This window comes from Mobula birostris, chromosome 27 (assembly GCF_030028105.1).
Source record: "Mobula birostris isolate sMobBir1 chromosome 27, sMobBir1.hap1, whole genome shotgun sequence".
NCBI lineage: Eukaryota > Metazoa > Chordata > Chondrichthyes > Myliobatiformes > Myliobatidae > Mobula > Mobula birostris.
The window spans coordinates 32,461,698-32,476,809 of record NC_092396.1 but is presented as its reverse complement, the minus strand read 5'-3'; the positions used below and the strand labels follow the sequence as shown (position 1 = coordinate 32,476,809).

The following is a 15,112-nucleotide window of genomic DNA, read 5'->3' as shown; positions in this document are numbered from 1 at the left end:
CACAGATGGTGGCTGACTTGCTGAGTTTTTCCCAGTATTTTGTGTTTTTATTTTGGATATAAAGCATCTGCAGTTTTTTTTCCCGTATCTTCTTGATAGAGTATGGAGAGTTACAGAACCATAGCTGGCAAATGGAGAGGCAAAGTGCCACTGCAGGGCTGAATGCATTCGTTCTGTTAATGCTACCTACTTCTATTTCAATGACACAGCTCCTCGCAAAGCACTTACTTCTGTATTTGATGAGCAGGGCAATGACGCTGCAGAGCAGCGCCAGCACAACCAGGATGATCAGAACCAGTAGACGCTTTTCCAGGTGAGTTCTGTTGGCCCAACAGCCCCTCAAACCCCTTGATCTCCTCAAGCCCACCTAGAAAGAGGACAAAAGCAATAGTGTAGTTAAAACTTTCCTCAATCACCAATCTTTTGGCATTAGTATTAGTCTACTGCTTTTACATGTAAAAAGATAAATGCAAAAATTTCATTTGCACGCCAGTCAGACAAGGTGGGGCAAAGGCCATACAGTATTTCCATGCTGAATCATTCAATGACTCTAAGAGTGTACAGACACACATATCTATTAAGGTTATACAAGGCTCCTGTTACACCATATTGAGTGGGGAATCCAGTGCCTTAGGAAAATTGTGCACCACTTCACTTCCAGTTACAGTTCATACCTATTTGAACATTGAAGACTACATCTACCATGGGCTAATATAAAGGGGAGGTGTTTTAAAATGCAAGAAGAAAAGTCTTTCAAATGATCCTTGGTATAAATGGTCATTAAAAGATTAAAATGTTCAACTCCTGGAGAAGGTACATCAAGGTAGTGCATTAAAACTATAGGGTTGATGCTGACCTTGACTACTTTTCATGCTCTTGCTCCAACCACGTGGGTTTCCTCCAGGTACTCGTTTCCTCCCACATTCCAAACACATACAAAGTTCAAAGTAAATTTTATTATCAGAGTATATACTGTATTTGTCACCATATACAACCCTGACATACATTTTCTTGTGGGCATACTCAGTAAATCTACAGAATAATAAATACATCAGGATCAATGAAAGATCAACCCGAGTGCAGAATACAACAAACTGTGCAAATGCTAATATAATTAAATTATAATGAATAATGAGAACAGGAGATAATGTGATAATGAGATAAAGAGGCCATGAAAGTGAGTCTCTTGGTTGTGGGAACATTTCAATCATGGGGCAAGTGAATCTGAGTGCAGTTAACACCTTTTATTAGAGAGCCTAGTGGTCGAGGGATAGTAACTATTCTTGAACTTGGTGGTGTGAGTCCTGAAGCTCTTCTACCTGATGGTAGCAGTGAGAAGAGAGCATGATCTGGGTGGTGGGGATCTCTGATAATGGATGCTGCTTTCCTGTGATAGCGTTTCATGTGGGTATGTTCAGTGGTTGGGAGGGCTTTACCCGTGACGTACTGGGCCGAATCCACTATTTTTTGTAGGACTTTCCATTCGAGGGCATTAGTGTTTCCATACCAGGCCATGATGCCACCAGTTTACTTTCCACCAGACATCTATAGAAGTATGTGGAAGTTTTAGATGTCATGCTGAGTCTCTGCAAACTCCTAAGGAAATAGAGGCAACACGCACAAAATGCTGGAGGAACTCAGCAGGCTTGGCAGCATCTATGGAAAAGAATAGAGTCGACATTTTGGGCCACGACGCTTCAGGAGGAAAGAGGGGTGCTGCCATGTTTTCTCCACAATTGCAGTTACATGTTAGGTCCAAGACAAGTCCTCTGAAATGGAACACCCAGCAATTTAAAATTGCTTACCCTCTCCACCTCTGACCCTCCAATGAAGACTGGCTCATGGACCTCTGGTTTGCCTCTCCTGAAGTCTACAATCAGGGTTCCTTGATCTTGCTGACATTGAGAGAGAGGTTGTTGTTATCACACCACTCAGCTAGCTATTCGAGCTTTCTCCTATATGCAAATCCATCACCACCCTTGATTTGGCCCATGACTGTACTGTCATCGGTAAACTTGAATATGGCATTGGAGCTGTGCTTGGCTACACAGTCATAGGTATACAGTGAGTAGAGCAGGGGGCTAAGCACACAGCTGAGCTGATGGAGATCATGGAGGAGATGTCATTGCCAATCTGAAATGACTGGGGTCTAAAGTGAGGAAATCTAGGATCCAATTGCTCAAGGAAGTATTGAGGTCAAGGTCTTGGAGCTTCCTGATTAGTTTTGAGGGGATGATGGTATTGAATTCTGAAGTGTAGTCAATAAAGAGTATCCTGATGTAGGCACCTTTGCTGTCCAGATGTCCCAGGATTGAGTGAATAGCTATTGATATGGCATCTGCTGTGGACCAGTTGATCCCGTAGGCAAATTTGAGTAGATCCTAGATGTCTCTCAGGCAGGAGCTGATATGTTTCATCACGAACCTCTCAAGATCCTTCTTCACTGTGGATGCAAGAGCAACTGGGCAATAGTCACTGAGACAGGTCATCAACATGCTCTTCTTGGGCACCAGCATAATTGAAGTCTGCTTGAAGGAGGTGGGTACCTCACATTGCTGAAGCGATGGGTGAAAGATCTCAGTAAACACACCAGCCAGTGGTCAGCACAGGTCTTTAGTATGTGGTACGGTACCCTGTCCAGTCTGAATGCTTTCTTCACCATCCTGAAGGCAGCCCACATGTCAGCTTCAGAGACTCAGAGATGTGGGAGTTTGTGATGGCTCCTCCATGTTCCGATGGTCAGAGTGAGCATAGAAGGTATTGAGCTCCTCTGGAAGCCAAACCCTGCTGTCTCCCATGTTGCTTGATTTAACTTTATCAGAGGTGATAGCATTCGAGCCCTGCCACAGCTGATGAAGTATTCCTCATTGTTTCAATTTTGGTCCAGAATCTCCACTCCCAGAAATTGTACCTGCACCCGTTGTAGCCTCCTTGGTCTCCAGACTTGAATGCCTCCGATCTGGCCTTCAGTTGATTTCGGATCTCATGGTTGGGGAAAGATCTGAATGATTTTGTGGGGACACACTCATCTACAGCTGTTTTAATAAAGAGTGTCACAACCATGGCTTATTCATTCAGATCTTTAAGTGAGTGCTTGAACATGACTCAAAGCAAAATCACTCCTCTGCCTCCTGTGACCACCTCTGTCTAATCTCTGAAGGTTTGCTTTTTAGCCTCTGCCTGCATCCAGGTAGAAGGACAGCCAAGTGATCTGATTTACCAAAACGTGGTCTGGGCAAGGAATGGTATGCATTCCTCATCTTAATATAGCAGTGGTCCAGTACGTTGGGACCTTGAGTGCTACAGGTTATGCGCTGGTGGTAATTGGTCTGGGTTTTCTTCAAACCAGCCTGGTTGAAGTCTCCATCAATAATTTGAAATGTGTAGGGATGGGCTGGTTTCTTGTTTACAGATGACATTGTGCAGTGTTGCAAGCGTTTGATTGCAGTTGGCCGCTGGTGGTATATAAGCTGCAGTCAGGATTACACAGAACTCCCGAGGTAAGTAGAATTTGACTATTAGGTGTTCCACGTTGGGGAACACGAGTTGGACAGAACAGCCATGTCAGAGCACCACCGAGAGTTAACCATAAAACACACTCCTTCTCCTTTCGCCTTCCCCCGAGTCCACAGTTCAGTCCATTCTGTGAACCGAGATTCCTTCTGATCCAACTGCTGCAACTGGTGTATCTGGAGAAAGGCATGCAACTGAGCAGACTCTCCTCTGCCTCTGATGCAGCAGTCTTGCCTCAAATCCTCAATTTTATTCTCCCGTGACTGCACATATGCCAACAAGACACTTGCTGGAGGAGGTCTCATCCCTGTGTTTCAGCCTTGCTTCATTCCCCCTCTTCAGCCACGCTTTCAGCCAGCGCGATGAGTCTTAAAGACACTGTGCCCGACTGGTCCCGGTTCTTCTGTTGATCATGAGATACGAAGATCATTGAGGCAACTTAAAAGTCCATTGTTTGGAGGAATGTAACATGCTGCAGATTGCAGCAAAAGTAATTCATAAAAAGTATATTTAAGAGGAATTTAAGAGTTTGGTAGGTTAATATGGCCACTGTAAGCTATGCCTAGTGTGTGAGTGGGTAATAGAATCTGAGAAGGTTAGTTGGACTGGGGGGAGGAGTGAAGGGACGATGGCGCCTAATGGTCACGCCTTTGTTTGCATCCTCGGAAACAACTCTATTCCTATCTTTAATATCTCTATTTTTCCCTTTCAGGGTTCTTTTGAAGACCCTGACCTGGAGTTACATGCTGACTTCAGTTTTTTTGTGGGAATGGGACCTGCTCTTGGGGTCTCACGACTGGCCGTTATTTGATATGCCAAGGACACGGCCTAGAAGATTAGCTCGCCTTCGGAATTCCGGGATTTTGTGGCTCAGGAGGCGGGCAGACTCGTGGTTGGTGCCTCTGCAGAGAATCAGTGTGTCGTAGGAAATGGAAGATCAAAAACAGCAAGCTGGCTGCTGGCTGCGTGCTGAGAGACCAGAGTTCTTGGGGCACAGAGCTCGGAAAAAGTGACGCAACAGACTTTTAACATTGTAAATCAGTGAGTTGTTTGTTATGTCTCCTCTCTCGCTGTGAGATGGAGACAACTTTTTCCCCCTTATTGGGGGGGGGGGAGATAGAGGGGAGGGGGAAAGGGGAGAGACTAACTGACTGACTGTGGTATGTCAAATTACCGAGTGAATGAGTAGTCTTTGGGGTACTGCAAGTCTGTGTCTTTATTGATACTTTGTTGCACGCTTGGTCACAACATCTTTGGCAGGCTGAAGAGTTCTATGCTGTATGTTTCTATGAGCAGCAGAACTTCTCAGTCTTGAAGTTCTGCTTCAGATGTACCTTATTGGTTGTGAAGAACACAATGCTAGGAATGTTATAAGCAAGACTGCTTTAAATTCAAAATATTTTACTATAATTATATATAGCCCTGATTAGACCACACATACTAAATTGTGCGTCAGTTTTTGTCTCTCTACACAAAGACAGACATATTTGTAGGAAGTAGCTTGAATTGATAATGCTTTAAATGTTGTAGATAACTAGCTCTTTCTTATTACATATAATAATGTGTCGGTAGAAGGTCAGAACAACTTATGAAGACTGAATGGACAGAGTCAAGGCAGATGAAGTTTACTGTGGAGGAATGTCTGCTGACAGCAGCTTGCCAGAGTCTTAAGTCTTTGGAGCTTCTGTTGGCATTTTTGTAGTACTGGGTGTTTTTTTTTTACAGAATAGAGTTCCTCACCCTGTGACAAACCCTCCATCTTTCACAGCTAGGCTTGGGACTGTCCATCGCAGAATTGGATAAATGCGTGGTGAGGACCAGGCATTTGAACCAGATAGATGCTCTGATGGGGGGGGGGGCGTGCAAATTGGGCACAATAGCCCACGTGGCCTCCTATATCAGAACCATTCTGGATTTTTTTTAAAAAATGGAGGTGGTTCACAAGAATGAGCCCAAGAATAAAAGGATTAATCGTTGAGGAACATTTGATGTTTCTAGGCCTGTACTTGATAGAGGGGAGATTTCATTGAAACCTATTGAATAGAGTAAGGCTGGATAGAGAGTAGATGTGGAGATGTTTCCATTAGTAGGAGAGTCTAGGATATAAAAAACAAAATAAAGGAATATCCCTTTAAAACTAACAAGAAGGAGTAATTTCTTTAGCCAGAAGGTAGTAAATCAGTAGCATTTTTTTTGTCACCTTCATTGGAAGCCAAGTCATTGGTGTATTTAAGGGACAGACTGATAGTTACTTAACTGTTAAGGGGGTTGAAGCTTATGGGGAGAAGGTAGGAGGAAAATTAGCCATGATTGAATGCTTTTAAATGTTCTTCTTAAAAACAGAAAATAACTTTCTTCAGTATTCACCAGTGAGAGGGACTTTGAAGTTTGTGAGCACTGTGTAAAACAGGTTGATATGATAGAACATGTCAACATTAAGAAAGAGGATGTGCTTTGAAAAACATTAGGACAGATCATTCCCAGGACCAGGTGGGACATAGCCCAAGTTACAAGGAGAAAAGAGGGAAGAAATCGCTTTACCTTTGGCAATGATTTTTGCAAAGCTTAATGTAAATTTATTATCAAAGTACGTAAATGCTGCCATATACAACCCTGAGATTCATTTTCTTGTGTTCATTCACGGTAATTACAAGAAATACAATAGAATCAGTGGCAGGTGGAGATAATCTCAGAAAAAAATGTGAAGTGATTCACTTCAGAAGGTCCAATTTGAAGGCAGAATTCTTAGAGCAGAAGCACAGAGGAATCTTGGTGTCAACATACCCATAGATCCCTCAAAGTTGTCACAAGTGATAGGAATGTTAAGAATGCACATAGTGTTTTAGCTTTCATTAGTCAGGGGATTGAATTTCACAAAGCATACTATAGCTCTATAAAGCTTTGGTTAGACCACACTTGGAATATGGTTTCCAGTTCTGGTCACCTCATAATAGGAAGGATGTGGGAGCTTTGGAGAGGGTGCAGAGGAGATTTACTGGGATGCTGCCTGGAAAGGAGAGCATGACTTATGAAAATAGGTTGAATGAGCTAAGGCTTTTCACTTTGGAACAAGAGGATGGGAAGTGATTTGACAAAGGTGTACAAGATGACAAGTGGCGTTGATTGAGTGGATAGCCAGAATTTTATTTCGCAGCTGGAGTGGGTAATATGGGAGGGGCAGAATTTTAAGGTGATAGGTGGAAAGTACGGGGGGGGGGTGGAGATGTCAGAGGTAAGTTTCCTTTTACACAGACTGGTAGGAAAATGGAACGCGATGCCAGAGGTAGTAGTAGATGCAGACGCATCAGGGATATCTAAGAAAACCTTAAGATAGGCACATGGATGATAAAAACAATGAAGGGCTATGCAAGAGGGAAGGATTAGATTAATCTAAGAGTAGATTAAGTAGTTGGCTCAACATCATGGGTTGAAGGGCCTGAATAGTTCCATATTCAGTGCTCTGTTAAAATGTTAGATACAGCCAGCAGCTCTGCAGCATCAATGGGGAGAAAAATAGAGTCAACATTTCAGGTGTGTTCAAGTTGCAGAGAGAAAAAAAAATTAAACTGTTTTGTTTATATTTTTTATTCAAAAGTAATATGCGGTAATTCAATATTAACAGAATGAAATTAAGGAAGATACTTAAGAAATTACAGTGTTACAGTGGCGTTACAAGTGTACAGATATACATATATTTAAATATTAGAAGAGAAGCAAGAAAGAATAAAAAAAAGTTACCTCAAACAGTCTAACAGGAGGGGAGGGGGTCATCACTTCCCCAGCTATAGGTTGACTGGTTATAGAGCCTAATGGCCAAGGGTAAGAATGACAGTTAAATAAATATGGTTAAATAAATCAAGAAAGTTGCTAACTGCAGAAAAAGAGTGAAACAAGATTATTTTCTCAACTTGGAGATTGCGAAGGTGAGAGAATGGGCTGCACCAGGATATTAATTACATCTACAAGGAATTCATGAACAGGCATGGTTCTCAAAACAAAAAATGCTGGTGGACGCAGCAGGCCAGGCAGCATCTATAGGAAGAGGTACAGTTGACGTTTCAGGCCGAGACCCTTCGTCAGGGTGAACTGAAAGAAGAGATAGTAAGAGATTTGAAAGTAGGAGGGGGAGGGGGAGATCCGAAATGATAGGAGAAGACAGGAGGGGAGGAGTGGATCTAAGAGCTGGAAAGTTGATTGGCAAAAGGGATACCAGACTGGAGAAGGGAGAGGATCATGGGACAGGAAACCTCGAGCATCAACTGTCTCGGCTTCACCACACCTTGTTCCCATTCCAACCTCACTCCTTCCGAACACTCTGCTCTCCTCTCCCTCCGCACTAATCCTAACCTTACTATAAAACCTGCGGATAAGAGGGGTGCTGTTGTAGTCTGGCGTATTGACCTCTACTTTGCCGAGGCACAGCATCAACTTGTGGATACCCCCTCTTATTTACTCCTCGATCATGACCCCACTAAGGAGCATCAGGCCATTGTCTCCCACACCACCACCAACTTTATCCGCTCAGGGAATCTCCCATCTACTGCTACCATCCTTATAGTTCCCACACCCTGCACTTCCCATTTCTACCTCCTACCCAAGATCCACAAACCTGCCTGCCCAGGTAGACCTATTGTCTCAGCTTGCTCCTGCCCCACTGAACTTATTTCTGCATACCTCGATACTGTTTTATCTCCCCTTGTTCAATCCCTTCCCACCTATGTTCATGACACTTCTCACGCTCTGAATCTTTTCAATGATTTTAAGTTCCCTGGCTCCCACCGCTTTATTTTCACCATGGATGTTCAGTCCTTATATATTTCCATCCCCCACAAGGAAGGTCTCAAAGCTCTCAAAGCTCTCCACTTCTTTTTGGATTCTAGACCTAACCAGTTCCCCTCTACCACCACTCTCCTCTGTCTAGCGGAATTAGTCCTTACTGTTAACAATTTCTTCTTTGGCTCCTCCCACTTCCTCTAAACTAAAGGTGTAGCCATGGGCACCCGTATGGGTCCCAGCTATGCCTGCCTTTTCGTTGGCTTTGTTGAACAATCCATATTCCAAGCCTATACTGGTATTTGTCCCCCTCTTTTCCTTCACTACATCGACGACTGCATTGGTGCTGCTTCCTGCATGCATGCTGAGCTCGTTGACTTCATTAACTTTGCCTCCAACTTTCATCCTGCCCTCGAGTTTACCTGGTCCATTTCTGACACCTCCCTCTACTTTTTTGATCTTTCTGTCTCTATCTCTGGAGACAGCTTATCTACTGATGTCTGCTACAAGCTTACGGACTCTCACAGCTACCTGGACTATTCCTCTTCCCTTCCTGTCTCTTGCAAAAATGCCAACCCCTTCTCGCAATTCCTCCGTCTCTACCACATCTGCTCTCAGGATGAGGCTTTTCATTCCAGGACGAAGGAGGTGTTTTCCTTTTTCAAAAAAAGAGGCTTCCCTTCCTCCACCATCAACTCTGCTCTCAAACACATCTCTCCCATTTCACGCACATCTGCTGCCACTCCATCCTCCTGCTACCCCACTAGGGGAATAGGGTTCCCCTTGTCCTTACCCACCACCCCACCAGCCTCCGGGTCCAACATGTAATTCTCCGTAACTTCCGCCACCTCCAACGGGATCCCATCCCCAAGCACATCTTTCTCTCCCCTCCCCTTTCTGCTTTCCGCAGGGATAGCTCCCTACATGACTCCCTTGTCCATTCGTCCCCCCCATCCCTCCCCACTGATGTCCCTCCTGGCACTTATCCTTGTAAGCGGAACAAGTGCAACACATGCCCTTACACTTCCTCCCTTACCACCATTCAGGGCCCCAGACAGTCCAGGTGAGGCGACACTTTACCTGTGAGTCAGCTGGGCTGATATACTGCGTCCGGTGCTCCTGGTGCGGCCTTCTATATATTGGCGAGACCCAACGCAGGCTGGAAGACCATTTCACTGAACACCTACACTCTGTCCGCCAGAGAAAGCAGGTTCTCCCAGTGGCCACATATTTTAATTCCACATCCCATTCCCATTCTGACATGTCTATCCACGGCCTCCTCTACTGTCAAGATGAAGCCACACTCAGGGTGGAGGAACAACACCTTATATTCTGTCTGGGTAGCCTCCAACTTGATGGCATGAATATTGACTTCTCTAACTTCCGTTAATGCCCCTCCGCCCCTTCACACCCCATCTCTTATTTATTTATTTAATATATTTTTTTATTTCCCCCCCTTTTTTTCCTCTCTCTTTTTTCTCCCTCTGTCCCTCTCACTATAACTCCTTGCCTGCTCTCCACTCTCCGGGCTTCCCTCCCCCTTCCTCCCTAGACTTCCCGTCCCATGATCCCCTCATATCCCCTTTTGCCAATCAACTTTCCAGCTCTTGGCCCCATCCCTCCCCCTCCAGTCTTCTCCTATCATTTTGGATCTCCCCCTCCCCCTCTCAAATCTCGTACTACCCCTTCTTTCAGTTAGTCCTGACGAAGGGTCCCAGCCCGAAACGTCGACTGTACCTCTTCCTATAGTTGCTGCCTGGCCTGCTGCGTTCCACCAGCATTTTTTGTGTGTGTTGCTTGAATTTCCAACATCTGCAGATTTCCTTGTGTCACAGTTCTCAAAACAAATGATTTAAGTTAAGGAAACAGGAGGAATTAAAAGCCTTATTGTGGGAGCCAGTACATGGTGGTAAAGTCTGGTTGGTTATGTGATATCCCTACATCAAGAACAGTCCAAGCTGAGAAAAATTCAATGAAGCAGAAAACCAATAGTTCTGGTGGGTCTCGGCCCAAAATGTCAAATGTTTATTTATTTCCACAGATACTGCCTGACCAGCTGAGTTCCTCCAGCACTTTGGTTCTGGAGACTATTATTCATGCAAGATCAAAGGAAAATCAATCGTACAGATGTTTTGATTCTGAGAAAACATGAAGAACCTAGAGGTAAAAGAGATTGTGCCATATTTACGGAGAGATGAGCCTTCGGGTTCCATGAACAGACTGACACCATTTTTGCTAGTATTGCTTGGTCATACTGTGTGCAATCTACACAATAATATGCTGTATCTAAAATCAACATTCATGTGTCACAGTGGCTTGTTGTAGCTGTAGACAAGGCTCCTCAGTTAAAGCAAAAGTAGTTAAACAAATGATATAAATAATTGGCAGAATAAAGTATGAATAAAGGGAGCATATGCAGGCTCACCAGCTTAATTCTGGGAATGGAGGGATAACTCCATGATGAAAGATCAAGCGCATTAGGTCACAGTCACTGGAGTTCAGGAGATTTGAGGGATGAACATAGTGAAACACAAAACTCTTACAGGTTTTGACAGGATCAGTGCAGGGGTGACATTGCCCTGGTTGGGTGTCTAGAACCAGGGGTCACAGTTTCAGCACAAGGACTAAAATGGAAGCTGCTTTTCACCTGGATGGACAGCGAATTCTCTGGAACTGTGTACAGGGGGGACCATGGTGAATATATTAAAGATTATTTGATAACTTTTTGACTGCTTAGGAAATCAAGGGACATGGGATTAGTCCAGGAAGCAGAAGATCAGCCAGGAGTTTACCAAATGACAGAGCAGGCAGATGGTGCTGAATGCCTTATATTCTTACGCAACAACCAAGTTCCACAACCTCATAGCCTTCCAGTTTGATGAAGGGTCTCGGACCAAAATGTTGACTGTTTACTCTTTTCCATAGAGGCTACCTGGCCTGCTGAGTTCCTCCAGCATTTTGTGTGTTGCTTGGATTTCCAGCATCTGTAGATTTTCATGTGTTTGTGAGCCTTCCAATTTAATTGTTTCTTAGCACTTTATAACAATGCTTGGAAAAGCAGACAGCTATCACTGCACCAGGCAAACCGCAGAGAAGAAAGAAGAAACCACCAGTTGTGCGACTGGCCACCTGGAACGTTAGGACCATGTGCCCTGGCCTCTTAGACGGCCTGCAGCAGATCAATGACAGCAGGAAAACAGCAGTCATTAACTCTGAGCTGAGGAGGCTGGACATCGACAGAGCAGCACTGCGAGAGACCAGGCTCGCTGCAGACGGCGTGCTGCGGGAGATGGACTATACCTTCTTTTGGCAGGGCAGACTACCTGAGGAACCCCGACTACATGGCGTCGGCCTTGCTGTCAAGAACAGCCTGCTATCCATGATAGTTCCTCCCACTGGTGGGCGCATCCCTTCCTTAAGCCTTTCAACGTCGTCTGGTAAAGTGAACACCCTGAGTGTCTATGCTCCAGCGCTGGGCTCACCTCAAGAAACAAAAGATCAGTTTTACGAGGACCTCGATGCTACCATCAGCAAAATAACAGAATCTGAACACATTATTCTGCTCGGTGATTTCAATGTTAAAGTTGGATCTGACCACAGCTCGTGGCTAGACTGCCTCAGACACTTTGGCATTGGCAAGACGAACGACAACGGCCAGAGACTGCTAGAATTTTGCTCCTATCGCAAGCTGTGCATCACCAACATGTTCTTCAAGGCAAGCCTCGTCATAAAATCTCCTGGAGGCACCCAAGGTCCGGACACTGGTATCAGCTAGACGTGAACATCACCAGAAGAGTTACCCTCAACAGTGTGCTTCTAACACACAGCTTACACAGTGCAGAATGCGACACGGACCATTTCATGGTGTGCAGCAAAGTCTGATTGACACCACCACACCAAGCAGAAAGGATGCCCACGCATTAACACTGCTAAGGCAGCAAACCCAGTACTTCGCACGAAACTCAATGACCAAATGGAACAGGCTTTCAAAGCAAATACAGCCACAACCATGGAGAGGTGGCAATTCATTCGTTACACCATCTACAAAACCACCATGTCATCCATCGGGAAGAAGGAGAGGAAAAACCAAGATTGGTTTGAATCTCACCTGTCTGAGATGGAACCTGTCATCGATGCCAAGAGAGAAGCTACAAAAGAGACTCGTCAGAAAAGAATCTCACTGCACTGAGAATGGCAAGAAACAATGCTCAAAGGACGGCTAGACGCTGCGCAGTTGACTACTGGCAGAACCAGTGCCAGAACATCCAGACCTGTACTGACAGTGGCAATGTGCAAGGCATGTATGAGGAGATGAAGAAAGCCTTCGGGCCCACCGCTAGCAAGATCGCTCCGTTGAAGTCCAAGGACAGTGAAGTCATCAAATACCGTGCCAGGCAGATGGAGAGGTGGGCTGAGCACTACCAGAACCTGTACTCCACTGAGAACATGGTCACTGAGTCAGCCCTTGCCAGTATCCCTGCCCTACCCGTCATGAAAGAGCTGGATCTACCTCCAACAGAGGAAGAACTCAGCAAGCCATCAACTCACTTGCTCACGGCAGGGCACCAGGAAACGATGGCATCCCTGCAGAAGTGATCCAGTGCGGGAAAACAGTGCTCCTAAGCCATCTTCACAAGCTGCTCTGTCAGTGCTGAGAGGAGGAATCAGTTCTCAAAGACATGCGAGATGCAAACATCATCACATTGTTCAAGAATAAGGGAGACCACAACGACTGTAACAATTACAGAGGCATATTCCTGCTCAACACCATTGGCAAGGCGTTTGCCCGAGTGGTTCGGAAGTGACTGCAGACACTGGCAGAAGCATCTACCCTGAGTCCCAGTGTGGCTTCAGAGCACAGAGATCCACCATCGACATGATCTTCTCACTCAGGCAGCTACAGGAGAAGAGCTGGGAACAGAGACAGCCTTTGTACATTGCCTTTATCGATCTGACCAAGGCTTTCGACCTGGTTAGCAGAAGAGGCCTCTTCGCACTCCTGAAGAAGATCGGATGCCCTTCAAAGCTGCTGAATCTCATCATCTCTTTCCATGACGGCATGTAGGGACAGTACAATTCGATGGATCATCCTCAGAGCCCTTCCCCATCCAAAGCAGAGTGAAGCAGGGTTGCGTCCCTGCCCCGATGCTCTTCGGGATCTTCTTCTCCCTTGTACTGTTGTACGCTTTCAGGACATCTGATGACAAAGTGGACCTACACACCAGGTCCAACGGCAAGCTCTTCAACCTTGCACCCCTCAGAGCAAAGACCAAAGTGCGTCAGCTCCTGATCCGGGAGATACTCTTCGGTGATGATGCCGCCCTGACGTCACACACACAGTCTGGTCTCCAGAGGCTAGTTTGGCCTCACCATCAGTCTGAAGAAGACAGAGATCATGGGCTAGGATGTCAGCGAAGCCCCCAGCATCAGCATTGGCGACCACACCCTGCAAGCGGTTGATGAATTCACCTACCTAGGATCGACAGTCTCCAGCCATCTGTCCCTCGATCCTGAGCTCGACAGGTGAATACGGAAAGCCGCCACTGCTATGGCCAAGCTGTCAAAGGGAGTGTGTAAAAACAACAAGCTCACCACAGCCACTAAGATTGCAGTGTACAGAGCCTACGTACTGAGTACTCTTCTCTACGGCATTGAGAGTTGGACAACATAGGTGCACCAAGAGCACCACCTCAACAGCTTCCACTTACGGTGCTCGCGTCGGATCCTGGGCATTTCCTGGAAAGACCACGTGCCAAACAAGGACGTTCTGGACCAGGCCAGCATGCCAAGCACGTACGTCCTTCTCACACAGAAACGACTGCGCTGGCTTGGCCACGTCTGCCGCATGCAGGGTGGCTGCATCCCCAAGGACATCCTATACGGAGAACTTGCCGCAGGATCCTGGCCCATAGGGCGCCCACTGCTGCGTTACAGGAACGTTTATAAATGTGACCTGAAGTCTGCTGATATCAGGGTGGACACTTGGGAAGAGACAGCTGCAAATCGCTACACCCGGCGACAGGCTGTACGTACAGGCATTACCGATGCAGGCGAAAAACGAACTCGACTGTGGTTGGACAGAAGAGAGAGAAGGAGATCTGCGGCAGTGACTACCCAGCCGCAGCCATCAGCCTTCGTGTGCAGCGGCTGTGCCAAGGACTGCCGCTCAAGAATCGGCTTATTCAGCCACAACCGACGCTGTTCCACACCCAACTGAGTCCTAAACCGGGTGCATCCGTTGTCTACTTAGACAGTCGGAGCCATTAATTATAACAATGGTTGCCTATTTGTCAATACCCGCAATACCCCAAATCCCACGTTGCACTCACAATTGTCTTCCACAATTTAAAGTATTTAAACTCTTCTACATTTTCTCTGAGTCTGATTTCTAATTTCTCTCTTTTTTTTTAGAAAAAACACAAGCATTGTTCATACCACACAAAAAGATGGAGGAACTCAGCAAGTCAGGCAGCACCTATAGAGGGGGAATAAACAGTTGATGTTTCAGGCAGGCACCCTTCATCAGGACCGGAAAGGTAAGGTGAAGAAGCCCGAATTAGAAGATGGGGGAGGGGAAGGAGTACAAGCTGGCAAGTGATAGGTGAAGCCAAGTGAGGAGGGAAAAGTAGGTGGGTGGGTGAGAGGTGTTGCTCATCTAACTCGAGTGTGGCCTCATCATGGCAGTTGTGGCGGCCTTGGACTGATGTGTCAGAATGAAACTGGGGGTTCTAATTGAATCACTTGATGTTACTTGGAGAAATAACAGAAGCTGGAACCCTGCCCCTTGCAGTGGTCATGTGAAGTGGCGGTCTCGTTCCAGAGGCTG

The 15,112-nt window shown here is 45.9% G+C and overlaps 1 protein-coding gene across 5 annotated transcripts in view; it reads right to left on the bottom strand.

Annotated features, from left to right (window-relative positions):
- Nucleotides 1-15,112, bottom strand: part of LOC140188698 (endothelin-converting enzyme 1-like) — a 214,600-nt gene that overhangs the window by 106,176 nt on the left and 93,312 nt on the right. For all 5 annotated transcript variants that reach the window (XM_072245232.1, XM_072245231.1, XM_072245230.1 and 2 more), the window contains one exon: nt 229-367. In XM_072245232.1, coding sequence (XP_072101333.1) covers nt 229-367 — 139 coding nt within the window. The remainder of the gene's footprint in view (nt 1-228; nt 368-15,112) is intronic.